The 22,797-nt window shown below is 47.2% G+C and overlaps 1 protein-coding gene across 1 annotated transcript; it reads right to left on the bottom strand.

Annotated features, from left to right (window-relative positions):
- Nucleotides 1–22,331, bottom strand: Pla2g4d (phospholipase A2 group IVD). Its single transcript, XM_046461956.2, has 20 exons — nt 22,269–22,331; nt 18,378–18,450; nt 18,051–18,187; nt 17,373–17,504; nt 16,660–16,700; nt 16,260–16,302; nt 14,879–14,942; nt 14,341–14,477; nt 13,266–13,376; nt 13,101–13,138; nt 12,794–12,929; nt 12,308–12,444; nt 10,300–10,522; nt 3,518–3,635; nt 3,006–3,143; nt 2,660–2,767; nt 2,323–2,517; nt 1,899–2,065; nt 1,160–1,346; nt 1–247 (listed from the first exon to the last, which is right to left on the bottom strand). The coding sequence occupies exons 1-20, from the start codon at nt 22,311–22,313 to the stop codon at nt 21–23; spliced, it is 2,457 nt and encodes an 818-aa protein (XP_046317912.1). The 5' UTR covers nt 22,314–22,331; the 3' UTR covers nt 1–20.
- Between the last annotated feature and the right edge of the window lie 466 nt (nt 22,332–22,797).

Here is a 22,797-nt window from a genome sequence, read left to right on the forward strand (position 1 = left end):
CTTGGGGTTCCTGAGCAGTCTTACATCTGTGCCTTTGAAGGCCTGGCCTCAGGGGCCCTGCGCTTCAGAACAGTCCTCAAGGCCTGCAGGATGGCAGCCTGGCTGTTCTGCACATTGTAGTCACTGAGCCTCAGCAGACCATCGAAGTCTTCCTTCTTGTAGGTCATGTTGCACAGGGCATAGGGGGAGGTGTCCTTGGTGACATCCACTTGGCCAGCAGGGATCTCTGCAGGGCTGCGCTTGACACCTGCCCAGGGGTAGAAGGGGCATCAGGAGAAGGACCAGAGGCCTTTACAGCTGGCCAGAACTAAGCCTTGAATAGGATATAGTGGAGAGCTGCTTTTTCCCCAATTATCTGTGCCTTTTACCCAAAAATATCAATGTAAATGGTAGAATGCTATTTTTAAGTATGAGGAGTTTTCTGCTCCCAAATTCCCTGTAGCATGACACTTCTTCCACTATTCAGGCAGCTCCACAGTATGGCTCTGTGTTGCTTCTGGGTAAGGTGGAAACAGCCAGAACAAGAAAGTCAATTAGGTTAAAAAATGGTGGAAACTAATAGAGCTTTGGCTTTGTAAGAACCAGCCTTTGTTGAGAGAGAAAATTTCTCTAGAATTCCAAGATGTGGGCTGAACATGTTAAGAATAAAGCTGGGAGATTTAAATTATGGTGGGAACTAAAAATTGGGGTATAACCCACTAAGACAGAAATTTGATTTTTCCCACCCAAAGGAAATAAACTCTGACAAGTTGATGGGAGGAGAAAATAAAAGCGTGATAAGTGTTTAGATTTGGAGGCCATTGAGGAGAAGAAGGCCAGCTTCCTGAGAAAGGACCTCAGCCTGGGCTGCCCAGCATAATAAAGAGGCCAAGTGACCTATGCCCCCAGCTACTGCCCGGAGCAGGACTAGAGAAGTTCAGGGGTATCTATAAGTACTGGGGGAAGAGGAGGCTAAAGGAGCCTGGGGTCATGACTCTAAGGAAACCTGCACAGTGACATGAGGATGCTGCGGGGATGTGAGTGTCAGCCACCAAGGCCAGAGGTATCTATCCAAGGCCTTGAGCCTTTTCAGGGCAGACTTTCTTCCCTCTCCCCTGGTGACTGGGGCAGGGCCTCAAGGGGCCAGGCAGCTTGGCTGGAAGAGGAAAGGCGGTCTCACCGGGAGCTGAGTAGTCCTTGAAGGAAACATTGACCAGCGGGAAATGCAGCAAGACAGGGGCCTCGGGGCAGGTGGGGTCTGAGAAGAGGTAACACTCTTTGGGTTGGAGTTGGTCCTCAGGGCTGAGCTCCACATGGGGGAAGGGCAGCCCCCGGGCCCTGCAGTACAGCTCCGACTGCTGCAGCGCCTGGAGGAACAGAAGGCAGCTCAGAGAACCCATCAACCCACATCACCAGTCATCCAGCTGGTTCTGTCCTGCTCATGGCCCAGCTAAGCTGCATGTGCCTCAGAGAGAGTCTGAGGATTCTAGGGGTTCAAATCTTTAGGTGCGATGAAGACCCAGCATCTTCTACCTCCATTTGGATTGCTACTGCTGGATTATTCAAGTCCCAGAGCCTAGAGGGCTTCAGTAGGTGACCTACATATGCATACCAGCATTACCAAGTCCTCAGGGGAGGTGGGGTTGCATGTGGAGATGCCCAGTGTCTCCTCCTAGCTCTGTCCAGTTATTTTTCTTTGGTGTGGTGATATATGACCCATGCAGGCGTCCTGGGAGCCCAGGACCCCATCACCACTGCAGCCCTTCCCCACCAGGACCCTGGAAGGATTTGTGGGTTACAGCTTGCTACCTCTCCCTTCCTTGGTGTAGGTCAGTAGCTCAATGGCCTTGCTGCTTGCCCCTGGATCTTGGCCTGGTTGGACAAAGGGTCTTGGGTCCCCAGGGGGCAACCAGAAGCACCTCGAAGGGTGAGTTTAGGGAGCAGTTGAAGGAGAGTATGAGGTCCATCCTGCGACCGGGCCGGAGCAAGGAAGGAAAGCTGGTGTTGATGAAGTAGGCCGGGTCCACCAGGCAGAGCTGGGGTTCCTGGGGGGTCAGTCGACTGGGGATGGGGTCTAGCTGGAAGTCTGGTGAGAAAGGCAGTGACAGTCAGAGGCAGCCACCCTGCCACAGTAGCCCACCAACAACATCCACCTCCACGTCCCTTCCTTATATCTGGTGTCACTCCCTAAATGCACATGCCACCCCAGCCTTTCCCAAGACCTCTCAATGGGATCTTCTCCAGACTACAGACCAGAAGTGGATGCTGTGACCCCCAAGCATCTTTCAGTTAACAACCATGGCCCATCCTCACCCAGGAGTCCATATTTGTTATGGCCCTTACCTGCCCAGGTGGAGAAGTCTTTCTGGTTGCAGTAGTCCCGGTGTAGCTGGAGGCCATGGAGGAAGTTGGCCTCACACTGGTGGAGTGGCCTGTTAGTCAGGAAGCCCTTAAATGCCTGGGCCAGTGCTGTTCCAGACTTCAGCCAGGAGGACTCCATCCATGAGGAGGTTGCAGAGGAGGCTACAGGTGCCTTCTCTGCAGCCAGAGGAACAAACATTACTCCACTGAGAGGCCTGGAAATGTCCAGCTCTTCTTCCCCCAAGGCACTCCATCCCCTCAACCATATCTAAAGGGAAGCAGCCTCATCCTGGGCTCCCCTTAGTGTCCCCTCTCCTACCTACGTTCTGGATCTTGTCCTTAATGTGCTGCTTCCAGTCCCCCTCAGAGCAGGTGAGGCCATACCAGGTGTCCAGCAAGTTTAGGGAAAAAATATTGCTCCAGATACCTGAAGACCAAACCCACAGAGGTCAGCTTTCAGGCACCTGCTCCCTGTCTTTTCCACCTGGAAGCCAGCGGTCCCCACTCTTGAGTGCAGATGGAAAATGGGAACTGGAAAAAGGCTTTTCTTCCAATGGCTTCTCTTCCCCACTGCCCAACCCCTGCCCCTCACCCTGGGGCTCTGCCCAGACCTGAGCTGCAGGATTCATGTCCAGGAAGAAACTTGCAGAGTGACCATTCCTTACCTTCTAGAAAGCAGATCTGGGACTCAGGGAGCCTCTTCATCAGTTGCCCCATGAAGAACTTGGAACCAAAGAGCTCAGGAGGGACAAAACCTCCATACTTCAGGAACCCAACCTCATAGGGGGAGAACTCAACCCACTCTAATGTGGCAGGAAGGAGAGGCAGGAATGTGAGTTGTGTGGGTTGGGGGAGGCTGAGTTCTGCCAAGGGTCAAAGATATTGCCCCTTGACATGCCTCAGCCTTCCTCCTGACTGGCACCAACTCAGGAAACATGAGGAATGCAGGGTCCTAGGTTAACCAGCCCCATCCTACCCCATCTGCATGTTCAAACACCACCCCCACCCAAGGGCAAGGAGCACCCCAGGCAGACTCTTGGGCTTACTAGCACCAACACCCTTCCAGAAGCTTGTACAATCTGCATAGAAGTTTCCAGATTGAATTATCTGGAGATTCTCAGGGTGCAGAGGATTTAGGGAGTGTGTGTGTTGGAGGATGGAGTGAATAGGACTGTACCCTTGAATTCGAAAGTATCCAGATTGTTCTCTTTGACATTGAGGCTCAAGTAAAGAGGTAGAGGGTTCTGACCACGCTCCAGTGCTGTTCTCTGTCCTGACAGCTTCTGATCCACAACCTGGGATTGGAGGACATGAGGACCCAAGTGAGGGTGGGAGCACCCTGAAAGCAGCAACTCTACCAGGACAAGGGCAGGGCAGGAACATAGGCTGGGGGGAAGGAGGTGGCTGCTTCACTGGGATTTAGGAGGAATGGTGGGTATGTGCATCCAGTTCCCAATCCTGTCCCCATGTCCTCACCAGGCCCAAGGTGGACATGTAGGGCTCTGCAGGTTGTATACTGCCTATCTCCCAGGAGGGCCATTCCCGAAGACAACAGTGACAACCGTCCTTCTCCCCATACCCTGTGCCTCAGTGGGACTCAGGAGCAGAAGTGAATACTGACATGAAGACATACACATGTATGCATGCACACATTGCTTTCCAGAAAGCACACCGCAATCCCCTTTTAGTACACACTGAGCTATGCCAAGGGACTTGCTGCCCTTTTAGGGTTCAAGTTTCAGCCCCTCCCAGATATTTTCCTGGTGTTCCTGCCTCCCCCTCCTCCTCCTCCTCCTCCTCCTTTCCTGCTTTGTTTGCACAGTATGAGGTTGTACCCTGTGGTTTATTCCTGCCTTCTGTTTCTAACTCTCTCTTTAATAAAATGCCAAGCTCTGTCACTGATGGCAAAGACTATGGCTTGCTTTTGGGGGGAGCCCCACAGAGCCTCCCTGAGTTCTAGGGACACAGAAAGTTCACATTCTATTCAGAGATGTACATGGGGCTCCTCTCAAACTCCCTCAAGGTGAAAGGTGAATGGTGGCAGCTGCCCAAAGCCATGCCTTGACAAGAATGGTGCTGCCACAGATGAGGCCAGGGCTGTTGGCCCTGGGCTGTTTTGGACAGGATGGCACATGTCATCTCTGTCTTAGGCTTTTTAGTGTAGAAGAGTGTTGAGACCTAGGAAGCTCCCAACCTACCATACCAGCCCTTATATCCAAATTTACTTATAAAGCAGGTTAAACACATAGCTTGACGGGCCTGTATGAGAATCAGTCTATCAGAAGTCACTTCAGAATTTATCTTTTTAAAAAACCTCCCCAAGGGATTCTGATGATCAGTGAGATTGAGTCCCAAGAGTCTAGCCCAGCCTACCCAATAAGAAGTCCCCTTCCTATAAGTGTGGCAAAAATCTAGCACAAGTAGTGTCTTTCCTCCTTCCTGATAGTCCTCTGTCACTTGACAAGAGCACTCATGTGTCAACTCATGCATCTTTCCCCCAGTTCTTCAGTGGTACCCAATATAACCTGAGTTATAGAGGGAATCCACAGAACAATCCGCAACAGGGCCTGAGCTCCTGCTATAGGTGACGTTATCTCAACAACATCAATAAATCAGTGCTGCGGAGTGAATGTGTCCATGTGATTGGGAGGATAAGAGTTGACTAACATCAGCAATTTCCCTTCTCAATGTCTTTTTTGTTTTGCAATACTGGGAATTGAACTCAAGGCCTTGTACATGCAAGGCAAGTGTTCTACTACCACCACTGAGCTACATCCCCAATCTTTTTTCAAATTTGATTTTGATACAGGGTCTTACCAAGTTTCCCAGCACCAGCTTCAATGTCTATCTATTTATTTATGGTATTGAGTTTTGAACCCAGGGGTGCTTTACTAATAAACTATATCCCCAGCTCTTTCTATTTTTTATTTTGAGACAGGGTCTTTCTAAGTTGCTGAGGCTTAAACTTTAGATCCTCCTACCTTAGCCTCCTGAGGCTGAGATTTCAGGCATGCACCTTCTTGCCAGCTTAATGTCTTTTTATTTAGCGATACTGTTTATTGCTCTTTTTATATGTATAATGAGGAGGAAAATGGCTTTTTACTACAGTTTCACAATTTCTGCCCTAGAGAAAGTTTTGGGAAAGGGTAAGCAACCCTTACACCTACTAAAACAGCACCAAGGATACCCTGTGATAGTTACAACTAAGCTGCATAGGATTTTTTATCTCTAGCCTCATAGTTTCCAAGTAAGTATCCCCAATTCTGCAGAACATCATTCTGACAACTCAAGGTACCCACTGGAAATGGTGGTGCTTGGTAATATGTTGATATGGTTCAGGCAGTGTACATAGTAAACTAAAGGGTGTGCAAATTTTTTTTGTTGTTGAGTATTGCAGAAAAATATGTAAAAACCTCTTCACTCAGGAGAAGATAAGAGAAAAACTAGGAGTTTCTCCTTTAGAATGGTAAGGAGCTTCTAAGCAGTTCAAGACTTGCCAGTAAAAAATAAAGGAAAAAAATCTAAAGAGGTATTTTGAGTGAGGGCACACATCTATAATCCAGCAACTCAGGAGGCTGAGACAGGAGGATTGCAAGTTCAAGGAAAACCTCAGCAATTTGGCAAGGTCCTAAGCAACTTAGAAAAATCCTGTCTTAAAATAAAAGATAAAAAGGGCTGAGAATGCAGCTCAGTGGTATAGAACCCCTGGATTCGATCCCCAGTACCCTCCTACACACACACACATATAACTAGTTTGAAATGCACTGATTATAACTGGTATGTGTGTGTGTGGGGGGGTGAACTAGGTATCAAAGTCTGGCTTTGCACATACTAGGTGAGCACTCTACCTCTGAGCTCACCCCCAGCATAACTGGTACATTTTTGTAGTAGATTGTTATAAGAACTGAACCAATATTTTAGACATAAGTAGAATGACAAGTTCATTCTGAGTAATGTTTCAAGATATGATACTTTCCTAATAAACTTGATATTAATGAAATTAATATCATTAATTGTCTTGAAAGAAGTTTTTCTGATATTTCACAATGATTTCTCATACTTAGATTAGTATATTATAGAGGTAATAAATAACTGCCTTTCTCTAAAGACTTACAAAAAATTAGAAATCAATGTTAAAATTGTCTGAATAAAACATTATTTTAAGAATAATAAATGGCTGGACCCGGTGGCACATATCTATAATCCCAGCAACTCAGGAATCTGAGGCAGGGGGATCACAAATTTGAGGCTAGCCTCAGTAATTTAGTGAGGCCCTAAGCAACTTAGTGAGACTCTGTCTGAAAATAAAAAGTAAAAAGGGCTGGGATGTGACTCAGTGGTAAAACACCCCTGTGTTCAATCCCCAGTACCAAAACAAACAAACAAGAATATATTATAATAAATTATCATTAAGAGGTAAAACATGATAGCTAAGAAAATAAAGGAAACAATAAATTGAAAAACTTTTATATGGGGACAAAATTTTAAGCAGCATAGGTGCTCATTTCAAAAAATACATACATGGTCAATAATGTCACAAGGGTTTTTATTCTTGTGAACGATAAAGAATGAAATAAACTTTGTCTTTTTGAAAATGACTATAAACCTTTTACATAAAACCACACATTAAGACATTGCTAGAGGATCAAGTGGTGATTAAGTAGAAATCCTCTTTATAGCCTGGGATCATACTAAATTTCCTAGCCCCTTGTGAAGTGAGCTGTTAAAATAAGCTTCTCCTCACTATAGTAACTAGTTGTTGCCAGCAGGCAGAAAATTCAGTCAATAAAACACCTTCAGGGCTGGGTTATAGCTCAGTGGTAGAGCAGTTGCTTAACACGTGTGAGGCACTGGATTCGATCCTCAGCACCATGTACAAATAAATAAAATAAGGTATTGTGTCCACCTACAACTAAGAAAAAAAAAAAAAACGTTAAAACAAAACAAAAAAAAAACCTTCAAAGCTGAATATGAGCGGGAGCAGGGGTGCACACCTGAAATCTCAGCTACTTGGGAAGTTGAGGTAGGAGGATCACAAGTTTAAGGCCAGCCTGGGCAACTTAACAAGACTCCATCCCAAAATAAATAAATTAATAAATAAATAGAACTGGGAAGCTGGGTGCATTGGTGCATTCCTATAATCCCAGCAGCTGGGGAGACTGAGGCAGGAGGATCACAAGTTCAAATCCAGCCTCAGCAACTTAGCGAGACCCTAAGCAACTCAACGATACCCTATCTCAAAATTTAAAATAAATAAATAAGGGCTGGGGATGTAGCTCAGTGGTAGAATGCTTGCCTGGCATGCATGAGGCCTTGGGCTTAATCCCCAGCACACACAATAAAAACAAAACAAAACAAAAATCTGAATATGAATCTTAAACAATAGATCCAAAGAAGACATAGAATATTAATAAAATAAAAATATTTCAAGTAATTATTTTGGTGTTATAAATCCAATGCTGTGTCAACCAAAATCCCAGCAACATTTATCATGAAACTTGATTAACTGTTTATTTTATGTAGGGAGAAGAGCAAAGGGCCAAGGGTAGCCAAGATAATTCTAAAGAAAAACAAAGGTGCCAGGGGTAAATTTTCCCTAGTAAATACCAAGATTTATTAGAAAGTTACAATAGTTGAGTCAGGGTGCTATTGGCATAGGGATAGATAATAAGTCCTGTGAGAATGGAATAGAGAGCTCAGGACGAGTCCTATGAATATAGGAACCTGATGTGATAGAAGTCTCAATGCCAATGATGGGAGGGGAAAAAATCAGTATACAAAACTGGGGGTGTTTGGATCCATCTGAAATAAAGTGGGCCCTGTCCCTATAACACTTAAATTTTGGTTGAATTCAAGTCCTATTTGTAAGAAACAGATCTTCAAAACTTATATTAGGCCAGGTGTGGCAGCACATGCCTGTAATCCTAGCCACTTGGGAGCCTGAGGCAGGAGGATCACGAGTTTAGGTCAACCTGGACAACTTAGTGAGACCCTGTCTCCAATTAAAATTAAAAGGGTTAGGGATGTGGCTCAGTCGTAAAGTCTCCTGGGTTCAAATCCAGTACCAAAAAAAAAATATGCAAGAATATTAATATCCAGAATATTGAAAAAAATTCTAAAGATGATATTAAAAATAGAAAATTGGAAAAGGATTTTAGGAGACAATTCATGGAAGAGGAACCCAAATGATAAATAGACTTGAAAGTATGATGTGTCACTAAAAATCAAGCAAATGCAAAAGTATACTGAAGTTTGCTTTCACATCCATAGATGGAAAAAAAAAAATCTAAGTCTGAAGAAGAGGTAGAGAAAACGGAACTAATATACACAGGTAGTGGGGCTATGAATTAAAACCACTCTTTTGTAGAACAATCTAGCACAGCTAGGAGAGTTGAAGGTATATAGACTCAATGTTTCTAAAGTTCAACTGCTGGATATATATCTTAGAGTCTTAGAGAATCTCTAACATATCTGTATCAGGATTCTTGTACACAGTTGTTCACTCAAATAATATTGTGCTTTCTTAAGGGTACATGTATTAAAGTCATATGTAATAAAAGAATGTATAATAAAAGTATATTAAATATATGTGATTATATAATAGACTAAAGTATATGAACTATAGATATGCATGTGATGACGTGATGGTGTGGGAGGGAAATGGGATGGGGGAGGGGACATGGGGTTTCAACTCTATCTGTAACATTTCATTTCTTAGGTTGGTTGGTGAGATCCTGCATATTCATTATAATGTTTTGTGCTTCTTTCATTTTCTTAGGTGTGAAGACTTAAATAATAAATATTTATATAAATATTGATATTTGCATACTAAATATTTTTTAAAATAACAAAAGAATGGTTTGTAGTTTCTAAGCAACATTGTGCTTGCCGCTGAGAATAAAATTTAAAGAAAAAAATTGAAGTGACTTCATTTCCTTCTTTCTGCTATTAATATCCTTGACAGTTCCCTTTTCTTCTGTGGTACTGGCAATTGATCCTGAGGGCCTTGTGCATGTAAGCCCAGGCTCTACATGAGTCTGTCCCCAGTCAGTTTACTTTTTGTTTTGCATATTAAAAGACACTTTTGTCTTTTAGTTGTTTCTAATCCATTTGAAACTTTTTTCAGATAATTATATGTGATAAAACAGGAATGTAAAAGAATAATTAAATTTTAATAATTGTATCAGTTAATGCGAGATCCAGCAGTTAACTTATTAAATTCTTCGGAAGAAACATTGTGGTCCAAAATTCATATGCTCAGTTTTGTCTTGATGTTGTTAGGATACTAGTAAAGACATATAAGAGCTAACCCTTCAGTGCTTACTCTATGCCAAGATGCCATTGAATGCTCACAACACACCCGAGAGAAAAAATACTGTTCTCATTTCCACTGTACAGAGAAAACAGAGAGAGATTAAGTGATTTGCCTAATGATACACAGAAAGTAAAATACACTTAAATTAGAATCCAGGGAATTTGGTTCAAAAGTCTGTGCTTTTAACTCTATCTGAAGATGAGGAAAAATGATAACATTTCATATTGCAGTATAAATTTTTAAAAAGTGGTTCTAGAAATCTTACTGTCTCAAACAATGCAAAAGTTTTGTTTGCTTAACTGACCCTGACTGATCCCCAGATCTTAGGAGGTCCAGAAATTTCTGCTACATGGCAGTTAATTGAAGAAAAGTCTAACTCAGAAAGGTAGCATTCCAAAGTTGAAAAGATACTGACACAGGATATAGTTCCCAGATTCTTTAAGAAATGCCCACATCCCGGGTTGGGGTTGTGACTCAGTGGTAGAGTACTCGCCTAGCACGTGCAAGGCCCTGGGTTCGATCCTCAGCACCACATAAAAATAAATAAATAAAATAAAGGTATTGTGTCCAACCACAACTAAAAAATAAATATTAAAAAAAAAAATGCCCGCACCCACTCTGCCCCATCTGGGCATGTGCTCTACCTGGCCATGCAGCATGGACTCCAGCACCAGGGCCCACAGGTCCACAACTGTGGTGGAGTGGCCCTGCTCAGCCCGCAGCTGCAGCTCTCTGCGATAGATCTCCAGGTGCTCTGGGGAGAAGGCTGACAGCTTGCTCTTGGTCAGATGTTCCCGGACATGGCTGATGGGTCCCTCAAGGTCCTTTTGCGACCACTCAGGATCCCAGTACAGGTGGGCCATCGCCCTAGGAGAACAAGGGGCAAGACAATGCTGGGACCCAGAATGGGGCACTACAGCTCCTCCTTCCCACCCTCTATCTACTCCCAGCACATTGCTCCTGCTGCCAAGGATCTGCAAATTTGGAAATGTGTATCAGGGCTTTCTCTTCTTCTAGATCAATGATGATGAATATTAATATGATGTGAACGATACATATGTAATTAATTAACATCTCTTCTTTCTTTCTTTATCTTTTTTCTTGTATAGTGCTGGCTGATGATTGAACCCAGAGTCTCGCACATGCTAAGTAAGCACTTTACCACTGAGCCACATCCCAACCACATAGATAGTTTTAAATTTCCTAGTAACCACACTAAAAAAGTATAAATAAACCAATAAAAATAAATTTTAATAATTCCATATATGCAAAAAGTATTATTTCAAAGTGTAGGTTGATTATGGATAAGTTATTTATATAATTTATGTTTTTTCAAGACAAATCTTCAAATTCAGTATATATTTTATATTTGTAACACATCCAAATTTTGGATGTGTTACAAATAGAAAATGTTTTCTGTTTTTGTGGAACTAGGGATTGAACCAGGGGCCTCTCACATGTGAGGCAAGGTTTCTACCACTGAGCTACATCCACAGCCCAAACATCCTAATTTGAACCAGCCGTATTTCAAGAAGTCAATAACCATATATGGCTAGTGACTACCATGTTGGTCAGCACTAGACACCCTTCCCATCTTCAGACCTATCCTCAAGCCCTTTGAGAATTTGCTTGTCAACAGCTGTCATCTAAACTCCCCAGAAGTTTATTCCTATTTTTCTCCTCAAAGTCATATTTCTTTTTCTTTTCTTTTCTTTCTTTTTTTTTAGTTGTGGATGGACACAATACCTTTATTTTATTTTTAAGTGGTGCTGAGGATCGAACCCAGTGCCTCCTGCATGCTAGGCAAGTGCTCTACCTCGGAGCCACAACCCCAGGCCCTCAAAGTCATATTTCAATGAGACTCAAGGAGGTGAACTTCTAACACCATAGGAAGCATGAGGGGGCAGGAAGACAATGCTATCTTTAGGTCAAACAGCATCTCTTAACCTCAGTTTCTTCATCTCTATCACATATGAGCAAGAAGAGAAACTATCTCAAAAAGTGTTATGTGCACTAACCCAGGTAATAACTATGAAACCTAAAAAAGATCCACCAACTTGGAGCTCCTGGCATGTGTCAAGCATTAGGTTAAATGTTTTACATGGCTGTCTATTCCAATTCTATGGCATATGCACACCCATTTTGGACATAAGCCAACTAAGAATAAGAAGAAAGAAGTTGTTCAAGGGTGCCCAAGCCTGTATGTGGGATTGCCAAGATCAAACCCAGCTCCTACTGGATCAGCAAACTTCCAGTGCCTTGGTAGCGTCTAGGAGGGGCCTCCTGCATCTCCCCCCGCCACATGGCAGCACTTCCATATACATCTGTCTCTACCTTTTAAAAAAGCTGAACGATCCCTGTCACATCTTACTACTGATGATCATACTACTCATACCCACTTGGCATTCCCATATATAGGCTACTTCTTGGTGCTGGGATAGTAGCTCAGTGGCAGGGCATTTTCCCAGCATGTGTAAGGCACTGGGTTGGATCCTCAGCACCACATAAAAATAAATAAATAAAATAAAGGTATTGTATCCATCTACAACTACAAAATAACAACAACAACAACAAAAAAGACTCCTCTAGCATCCACTCAGCCTCCCTCTGGGGCCTGGCCACCTCTGCTGTTCCAGCTCCCATTGCCCTTACCATGTAGAGCCTGATATGCCACTGAGGTAGGTCACACAGTCCAGGAGACCCAGCTTCTGCAGAGCCAATAGGTGGCCGTAGAGGGAGGTCATGGCACGGGTCCCTCCTCCTTCAGCCATGATGCCCACAACAGGGACCTGGAACACAGATATAGATCAGTTTAACAACACAAGGATGAGCTGCCTCCTTCCTTACCCAGGAGTCCACCCTACTCACTGCCTCCAGGGAGGGGGCCTTGTGTTCATGGACCACTGGAGTCAGGGTTAGAGCTAGGGCAAACCCTTACCCAAGAAGGGACAGCTTTCAGCCCAGGTCAGAGTCCTATGGAGCAAGAACCCTGGCACTTAGGCATGGCCCACATCTCCCCCCCACACCCGCACTATCCATTCTCTAGTACTGGATTATCTGTAGGGGGCATAGGAATCAGGTACTACTTTAAGGCCAGTCCAGAGTGTGTGCACCCACATCTCTCCTATACCCCCAAACCTCATCCTCCTGCAGGTCTCTGTCCAATCGCAGGGCCTGCTTCAGGGCCTTGGCCACCACTTTCTTCCTCCTGCTCAGGAAGGCCTCTTCCTCAGCACACAGATCGAAGCCCAGGCGAACAGGCAGTTCCTTAGGGCTAGAGCAGTGGAGGATCCGGGGGTCAGAAGACACCATGCATGGCTCAATTACTGTTTGACTATCTCCACAATGAGCTGCCAAATAATCTCTCTGCTCCAACCCCAAGATCCACAGCATTCCCCTCCTCTGCTCACCCCTCACTGCCCCCACAGATTTGAATGCCCCTCACCAGCTGTCTGCCTTGAGCTGCAACCTCACTCCTGGAGCCTGAAATCAAAGCAAGAGACCCTGCTTAGAATGTCCCAGATCCTGAGCCAGACATGGTATCCCCTGGGGTCTTGCGCTCTTTCAACTTCATTCAACTGGCACTTCCAATCCAGTTGAGGCAACTTACATTTGTTGTAGGAACATTGATGGTCACCTCTTTCCCTATGGCCAAGGACTTCAAGGGCACAGTGAGGTGCCCAGCTGAGTTGTCTGAATTCGATCCACTGCTTCTGGAACTCTGGAGGGAAATATTCATTCATTTGTTCATTCATTCATTCATTCATTCACTCATTTGATAATTCTGAGTATCTAACTACAAACAAGATAGCTTAAGTCCCTCTCTGATAATATAAAACTAGTAACAATTATAATTACTAATATTTATAAAATAATCATGGCTAGTTGGGTGTGGTGGTGCATGCCTGTAATTCCAGTGACTTGGGAGGCCGAGGCAGGAGGATCACAAATTTGAGATCAGTCTCAGCAACTTAGCAAGACCCTGACTCAAAATAAACAATAAAAAGGCCTATGGATGTGGCTCATTGGTTAAACACCTCTGGAATCAATCCCTGGTACCGAATCATCATCATTATCATCATAGATAATATTTAGTGCAAAGGCATTGGTCTCACTGAATCACATTTACAATTTTATAAAGAAACAGGCAATGAACTGATGTTAATGAGTGTTGTGAAGGACATAAGCAGTGTGATATGACTGAGTAACCAAACGTGGGGTCTGTTTGAGGTGGGGAGTCAAGGAGGGATCCTCTGAAGAGGTGCAATTTGAACTGAGATATTAAGGAGGAGGAGACGGTGGAGAAGGCCGCCCCCTTGGATGCAACCAGAGGAAGACAGGGAAAGCATGTGGCATGTTGGGAAAGGAAGAGGAAACAAGTACCGCTGGAGGATCATGAACAAAGGGAACAGGGGTGGGCAGGGGCCAGGCTGCGCAGGGCCTTGTGGACATACACATCAAGTTTTATTCTAAGAAAATAGAAAAGTCATCGGAGGGTTCAAAGACTGACATGCTGTAGTAGTCTCCAGTCCCTGCGAATCCTCACTGTCTTCCAAGGGTCGGGTGCCTAACTGGGAAAGGCCGACAAGGTCACAGGGGGCCTGGCCTTGGCAGAGGAAGGCCAGGAATAACTGGAGCTGGCTAAAGGCTGGAGTTGGCAGGAGAGTTGGAGAGTGGAGACCCACCCTCAGGTGCCCACTCAGCTCTGCATCTTGGGCTGCCAGGTAGTGGAAGCGGAAGGCAGGGGCTGTGCCCAGGGTGGATGTCTGTGTGTCCTCATATGACCCCTTCAGCACCAGCTCCAATTCCAGTTTGTCCTGTCCTAGGGAGAGAGGGAGCAGTTAGCATATGGGGAACAAGAGCCTGGAACCAGCTAGGACCTGGGAAACCAGCAACACTGGTTGGGTATGACAAAGTCCAGGAGGCTGGAACGTGGTAAGCAGGATTCTGAAAAGGGCCCTCTTGGGCCTGCTGGACCTCACAACCCCCATTGGGATTCCCACATCCTGTGACATGTTCTCATTCAGTTCAGTGGCTCATCTCCCGCCCAGAGGAGACATGCTGCCCTCCTGTGGTCAAGAAGGCAGAGGCACGCTCTACTCTTGCTCAACTCCTGCCCTCTGCAGTTCTCCCTGTGTGTCTGCCCCTCTGACACCCCCTCTCCCACCCTCCTCCTTTCCATGTTCCAGGCAGAGTCCAGACCTGGTTCCGAGCAGATCTTACCTGCAGTCAGTGCTGTACTCCCTGCTCTGTCCAGGCAGATATTCAGGCATGATAGCTCTCGGGCCTGGGGCAGACCACATCATGGGCTGGGGCTCTGCAGGGTAAACTGAAGCCTCCTCAACCTCAACCCTCTAAGCCCTACTGTCTTAAATCCAATACACACTAACAAGAAGGGGGGTTCGGCATGAGCCTGGAAACAGGAGCCCTTCACTCCCTCTCAGATCTGTTGTAACTGCTCAGCCTGAAGTTCCACAGCAACCAGGAGACCTCCACCCGGACCCCAGTTCTCCTGATTTTATAGAAATTATGAAACCTCTGAAAGCCCCCAGCTCCCAGGCACAGATCCTTCTTCTCTGTTTCTCTGCAGCCTTGACCTGGCGGCTGTTTTCCACTACGACAACTCCCAAGTAGCATGTGTAGACACAGGCCACGGGATGACCAGTGGGGTGATGAAGAAACACTGAACACAGGAGTGACTAGAATGCCTCCTGTCGTCACTGAAGGGACTTGCCCTGGCATTTTGTCTGTTAAGCACCCTGGCAATGGTCCTGCCCACCCTTATGATTGGCCCTTTCCCTAGAATTGCTGAATTTACCAACCCACTGTTGGGCTCTGGCGCCCAGAGAATGGGCAGTTGCCATAGATATGACTTCATGTTAGTGTGTATTCTTTAAAAAAGTAATATAGTTCATCAAATTGACACTTGCACACATTTGAGGGTGAGAGCCTCCTTAGATTTTGTGCCAAGGCACCATCTCTGATCCTAGGACTCTAGCTTCCAGTTCCTTTCCAGGGCTGCCAGGCTGAGGTCACAGAGCAGAGAGCTTCTCATGAGGAACTCGCCACCTTGTGGTCCTTCCTGTCCACTGCACTCTGGTGAGCTTGCAGCTGGGAAAGAGGGAACCAGGACCCTCCCAGGTCTCCAGAAGGAGTTGACTGACCCTGATTGCCTAGGTTGGAAGCACACTATACTGGAAACTCCCTCTGAATCTCAGTGACCTCAAAATTGACAACCTGAAGGTGGGCCTGGCTTGCAGGATTTCACCAGGACTTCCAGGGAAGAACTCTGATTCTGTCTTAGGAACTTGGAGTTCATTACATGACTAAACACCTTCAGAAAGTACCTAAAATTTCCCCTACAATCCCTTAACCATTCAATCTTGGACCAAAACCTCCTCTCAGCAGAGCCCACCTCCCTGCTCTCCATGTGACCTTTAGCTCCAGGTGACCACTGTCTCCAAGCCACATGGCCCCAGGTGACCACCTAGCTGAGAGGCTGGGGATGGTCTACTACAAGCCCTGCCCCTGCCTTGTTCCTTCTCAGCCACACCCTGCCCCCTGCTATCGGGGCCCCTTTCCTAAGCCCAGGGAAGGTGGTTACCACAAGGACATTGTTGGTGATGAGGTTTTCTGGATAGCTGGACCTAGAAAAGTCAAACCATTTAGAGTCTGGCCTCGCAAAGGCAAAAGCATCCTGAGTTGGTTCCCCCTGGCTGCCGAGATTCGCCGCCCCCCCATGTGAGTTCTCCCAGGGTGATGCTACAGGCTCTTAAATCCTGGCTAAGATTTAGGGTGATGGAGAGAGCCCTCTGCAGAATGGAAGGTGAGAGGAGAGAGCAGGCCAAGGGAAATTTGGGCTTTCTGTCCTCAATTCTCTAGGACCACTTTGGAAGGGGTGAGGAGATGAGGGGCAACTGGGCTGGACAGATCAATGGGGTCTGAGTCAGGGCCATTTCCCTGAATAGAGGGGTCCTCAGCCACTCTCTGGAAATATTGCTCACATTTTTTCTATCAGGAACTCCACATCCAACTCTTCCTGTCTCTGAAATCAAAGAGGATGAGCAAGTCAGGAACATTTAATAGTTGACAGCCATCTCGAGCAGCCTCTAAGGGGAGCATGTTTTTACAGTTATTTCCAACTTACAAGGGAGGAAACTGAGGATAGGGCAAGAAGGGCTCCTTGCTCACGTAATCTACAATAGTAAGTCTGTAGAACAGGTCTCCCTCTCTTCTGGGTCCCCAAGCTTTAGGCCAGGCTGAAGAGGAAGACAAGGAACATGGCCAAAGGAGGATTGAAGATGTCTAGGCCCTCCTTCTTCCTCTTGAGGAGACCCCAGAACTTTGCACTTCCCTATCCCAAGCCTGCTGCAGGAAGAGCCCCAAGACCTTCACAGAGCAGGCCCTGGGCTCCATGAGCAGGAGTGATGGAGGTACCCTGAGGTGGTTGTACTGTGCTGTGTTTTGAGAGATGTAGCAAATTCACCTCCCAAACCTTCCTCTCAGATGACTAAAGCTCCTGAATTGGGTAATTCAATCTGCAACTGCACAGCTAAAGCGGTTCCTTTTCTACTAAAATGCAAATATCTCTGGGAGACGTTTACATTTTTTTTATAGATGAGTTCAACATAGCAACATTCCTTAGGTGGGAGGAATTGAACAACTTCCTCAGTTTGGAGCTAGAAGAAGTGGATCTCATCCTGAGCTCCCCACCCACCTGGGGATCCAGGGAGAAGGTTTTCCTAAGCAGCTTGCCAGGGAGGACTTCTGAGACATCATAGAAAACCTTAAAGCAGACGTCATCCTTCGTGATTAAGTCTTCATCACAGATGCTCAGCTCTAGAACATTCTAGGGGCCCAAAAGAACAACTTAGCATATTATCTACTCATAGCACCAAGAGCTCACATAGAGCTGTAAAACTTAAAAGAAGTATAAGGAATTCAAGCAAAGTTCCTAATTTTCCCCTCTTAATCTTTGTTTTTATTTTAAAAAATCAAATTCTATCAAGAAACTCTCTCCCCACTCTGGTTCCCTGTGTACCTAAGGCAAGTGCCTGCAGGCAATGTGTCTATAGTCCACAATGCAGTGCCTCCTTTAACCCAACAGCAACCCCTTCAGGAGGGGCACTGACTGTCTCACAACATTGATGGGCTTAGAAAGGATCAGCAGTTTGCTGGTTTATCCTGTAGCCGGGGGTAGAAGGACTGTGTTTATTCTTTCATACATTCTCTCACCTACAGCACAAACAGACTGGGGCACAAAGACACCATCCTTCCCAGAGTTTCTCTGCATGAGCTCTGGAGGACATATGCTTTACCCCAAGAACCCTCCCTGCAGGAGGAGGGGTCTAGACTGTCTGCAAGTGACTGGCAAAAAGAGTACCGTAGCCTTTACCTTGACCTGACTCTGGATAAGGAAACTGAAGGTCTCATTCCATACAGGATGACTGGAGTTGGTGACTGTTTTGGTCTTGAACTTTGTTCCAGGAATGGTTGGCAGCTGCAGGATCACATATGGGTCTGCCTCACTCACTGCCAATGTCAAGAGAACCATCAGAAGAGAGAGAAGTCCTCATATCCTTTTCCAGGGGGCCTTGCCAGATTCCTACTAAGACCCCAGTGGCTGCTGTGGGCTGCTCAGCCCAACCCTTAGGTACTTGTCTAGTCCTTTCTCAAGGCGACCCATCCTCTCTGCACCCTTGGGAGCCCAGGAGAGACTCACACAGGTCATGTCCACGCAGCCGCCGAGCCTCCAGGACGGTTACAGTGAGCTGCCAGCATGCTGAGGCCTCCCCCTGGAGAGAAATATCAAACTGCGGAGTCTTTCCTGCTCATTCTGTTACCCAAATCAGGAGCTGCTGTGCTGCCCAAGTCCCTGGCTGCAGACACATTCCCACCAATCTTCCCATACTTGGTGATGCTGCCAGGCTGCCAGACCCTCTGGAAACATCCTCTCGGGACCAGATAACCTTTGTCTACCATTGTCCTGGAGCTAATGGTTCTGGGTTGCAGCATACAGGAAACAGCAGACCACCTTGGTGGCAGTTTGTGGGATCCTTTCTTCCCTTTAGGAATAGGATTTCAAGTGTAGAGGACAAAGCAAGGGCCAAGGAGCAGCCATCTCACTGATCAGTTGGGAGTTAGCCACACCCAGAGCTCCCAGGGAAGACAGCCCTTTGGTGAAGAATATGACCTGCCTCCCAGCATCCTGCCCTCAGCCCTCTGGACAGGAATTAGGCCAGTGTCTCAAAGGAGGCTGAGACCTGGAGCCCAGTGGCTTGCGATATCTACTGGGACTAACAGGGAGCTCAGCCTATCTGTGCTTTCTTGGGGGTGAATTAGGCAACTCCAAGAGCATCAGGCACAGTGTGAAGTAGGTGTTGTGGGTGAAGGGTCATTGTGTATGAAGATGCTCAGGAGGCCACGTAGGGCCTAAGATACGCCCAAGTGATGAAGGAGAAGAAACTGAGTGGGAAGAACATGGAGGGGCAGAAAAGATGAGCAGCAAATGGGTGGCAGGAAGAAAAGCAGAGAGCAGAAGGGCACGGCTGAGGCTGGCACTGCTAGGTTTAGGGGATCTCAAGTTTCTTCATCCTGGTGTTCAGCGGTCTATGTCTGGGTACCCTGCACAGACTTCTGATTGTTAGGCCTCATAAGCTGAGATAATTCAAATGGGCCTGGCAGAACTATGGGCTGACCCCAAGGAAGGTCATTGGCCTTGCATCATCCTAATAAGGAGCCTGACCAAGAGGATCAATTCTTCACTGTTTGACCCCAGCAGGAAGAGTCTACACAGGGAAGGCCCTTAGAATGGGCATCACCTGCCCAGGGGAATCTACAGGGTCTGCCCCCAGCCAGGAGGGAACTCTGAAGGGCCACAGGTGATAGGACCTCAATGGGTACCACTCGCATGGAGGCATATGAAATGGTAAGCCCTGGAGATGTACAATGTGGTAGCCCTGAAAGAGAACCCACTGAAGTTCCCTATGTCAAGAAAATCCCAGGCTGAGACTCCTGCCACTCAGTGGGCTCTGCCACCAGGGTAGAGTAAGGATGACCCTTATCTCCTTACTCCCACCCCTTCTATTCCCACCCAAGGGAGACAGATGCAGCGTGGTGTCTCTATGTGAACAGGTGGCATTGGGTGGTGGGGAAACAGTGGTATGGAGAAACCAAAGCTGGATCCTGACTGTGTTCCACAATTGGCCCCACTTCCTGCCTATAGCTGGTCTCCATGCCCACAGGAACTAATCCTTGCATGGATGCTGCCATCTAAGAATTAGCTCTGTGCCATGAGGACCCCACTTTCTGTTTCCCACAGAGAACCATAAAGGACAATGGGCTGCAGCAGAGCATCTCCTGACTCTGGCCCTGCCCTCGCATCTTCCATCTCCCACTCCATGCTGAATGTCCCTGTCATTTCAGCAGAGCACATGTGATCCCCCAGCAAGGTAGACTCATTTCTCTCCTCTTGGGGTTTAACTCCAGTGACATCAGCAACATTTCAACCCCATGGGCTTTAAGGCAGAGGTGTAACTGGAAGGGATTTAATGACATTTTAGACACCCGCTTCCATTCCCCATCTGCCTGCCACAGAGAAGGTCATGACTGAGATGATCCTAGGGCCACACACAGAGGAAGGATACAGGCAGCCAGGCCTCACTTCCCAGCTCCTTCAGCGAGGCCAGGACTCCACAAGTCCACAGCCTGTGGGCTGCTCTAAAGCTACTTGGAGCTACTGAGAAGTGTCCCCTTTGCTTGATTTCCAGCCAGTCAGTCACCATCCCCAATTTTAGTATCATTGTCCATTTCTTCCTCCAATCACTAAGTTTCTCAACCTCAGAAAGCCCCACACCCCAAGGGGTTATTCTCCTTGGGTGAAGCCCCAACTTTCTTCACCTCTGTGACCATTGCTAAGATTGTGACAATAATTACAATGACTGGTCCTCCCTAGAAAGGCCCAGGGGCCATGTTTGCCAGGAAGTTTTGTGAGAGGCTCAGCACTGACCCCTGCCCATGGTGATGGTGTGGCTCAAGGGAGCCTGAATGGATTGAGCCCTTGAAGAATAGGGTGCCTAGTATCTGTGACCATAATCCTAAGTGTTTGGCAAGAATAGAGAATGAGCAGTCCTGTCCTTTTCAACTGCTGGCCCTCAGTGACTGGGGGAGATATGAAGGAGGCTGGAGAGCAGATGATGGACACTATGGGCAGAGCCCTGGGCCCTATATCTTTCTGAGTCAGGCTGAGTTGACTCTCCCAGACCACACAGAGGCATGTCCCAGAACAAGTTCCTGGTTCCCAGCCTTCCCTGCCAGCCAAACTGCTGCCACCAGTGCGGGCTCCAGGCCCCCCATTCCAGGAAAAAGGCCAGTGAAACTATGCCTGGGTCTTACTTGCCACGGGGGTTTACAGCCTGTGTGTTGAGGACCTGGTCTTACGGACCCAGTCCTAGGAACACCAACAAGAAGTAAGGTGCTTCCCAGGTATAAGGCAGACTCCCAGATTCTCTAGTCTGGGGCTTTTGCTTTTACCCCTAGGGCTAGACCCAGAGCAGGGTGGGGGATGGGGTGGGGAGGGGGGATGAGGTGGGGGGGGAGATGAGCTGGAAGGATGGCATTTCAGAAACTTCCATAGCTGACTGTTCTGAGACATGGGGATCCTGATGGGAAATAGTGATGGAGTTGGGGCTTACTGGGCCCTCCACCACCCTGAAGACTTTTGTTCCCGAGGCCCCATAAGAATGTTTCCACTGATGCATGTCTTGGGGATAGATCCTCCAGACCTCAGGCTGGAGCAATGGATATTGTTGTTCAGTGATAGGGTACTCTCACTATCTCACCCAAGATTCCATGGGTCCAGGCTGCCCTGACCAAGTCTTTCCCAGGAGCCCTGGTCAGGAGCTACTTGTCTAGATACAACTCAGTCCTGGGTCTCAGGACCAAAGTGAGAAGCAGCCCATCAGGGTCTGGGGATTAGGCAAAGGACTTTGGACAATGACCTTGGCACACTTAGCCTGCCTTATAATCACTGTTACAAGGGGAAACCTGAGGAACCAATCCCATTGGCCTTGGTCCCTGGAAAAAGATGAGTGATCTAGACTGAGGGGAAGCACATGGCAGGGGCCGAGCAAGCAGTCTCTAGGCTACTTTGGCCTCCTGCAGCCTCCCAGTTCTTGGACCCAATAAATAATCAGCAGTGGATGGGGATTTGGGCTCCCTGAGAATCTAAGACACACGGGGTGATCCAAGGGCACCAGCCAGTTCTGGGAAGTCCATTGGCCTAAGACAGTAGACTCTGAGCCTGGTAGCTCACCCTTGTAACATGCTGCCACTGTTCTCTGATGTGGAGCATATGCATTTGGGAGGAGAAAGAGAAGGGACCAATGGTGCTACTGCCTGCCTGGTCACTCATGGTAGAGAAGGGAGGTTCTGCTGGCCAAGTCTCTGCTTCTATGGTGCTGTTCACCCACCCACCACTCCACATCCCCAAGCATAGACACTCGCACCTTCTGTCTCAGTCTACACAGAAACCAGAGCCACCCTGCTTTCAGAATGCACAATGGCCCCTGGCCCTATTCTGACTGGTGCCCATGGGCTCAGCAAATACCACTACCTGGTGAGGATGGTCAGGTCGTCCCTCAGGTGACAGGCTCTCCATGCCAATCCTTTCAACTCCACTCCAGGCCTAGCCCCTGCCAAGATGCGGGCTCCTTAGCTGAGTGCCAGGAACTGTCCCAGTGAAATAGTTCCAACTGTGAATCTGCCAACCTCAGGAGTGTCACAATCCTATAAACAGGATGGGACTCCACCCTAGGTCACTCTGTCAGCCCTTCTTTTCTTCCCCAAGAGGCTGGGCCAACCAGCATCTCCAGAAACCTCTGGCAGGGCACCAGGACCTATAGGTGGAACATCAGCACAGATGCAGCCAGGGGCAGGCAGACAAGTCCCAGGAGAAGTGATGGGAGATTGGTTCCCCTGAGGCCAAGGGCAGAGGATGGGGCAGGGGGAAAAGCCAAGGAAACTGTCCTCCCATCTGAGTCAGACAAGCCACCAGGGGTGATGGGGTGAGTGCCTGAAACCAGATAAGAGGACAGAACCCATTGGCAGCTCTGTGAAGTCAGGAGTCCAAGCTACAATAATGA

Source organism: Marmota monax, unplaced genomic scaffold (assembly GCF_021218885.2).
Source record: "Marmota monax isolate L192 unplaced genomic scaffold, Marmota_monax_Labrador192_F-V1.1 WCK01_AAM20220418_F8-fsc00001, whole genome shotgun sequence".
Lineage (NCBI taxonomy): Eukaryota > Metazoa > Chordata > Mammalia > Rodentia > Sciuridae > Marmota > Marmota monax.

Coding starts and splice junctions, on each gene's coding strand:
- Pla2g4d (XM_046461956.2), bottom strand. CDS start 22,313: ATGGAGAGCCTGTCACCTGAGGGACGACCTGACCATCCTCACCAG. Junction 18,188..18,377: donor GCTGCGTGGACATGACCTGT/GTGAGTCTCTCC, acceptor TGACATTGGCAG/TGAGTGAGGCAGACCCATAT. Junction 1,347..1,898: donor CCCTAAACTCACCCTTCGAG/GTGCTTCTGGTT, acceptor CTGTTCCTCCAG/GCGCTGCAGCAGTCGGAGCT.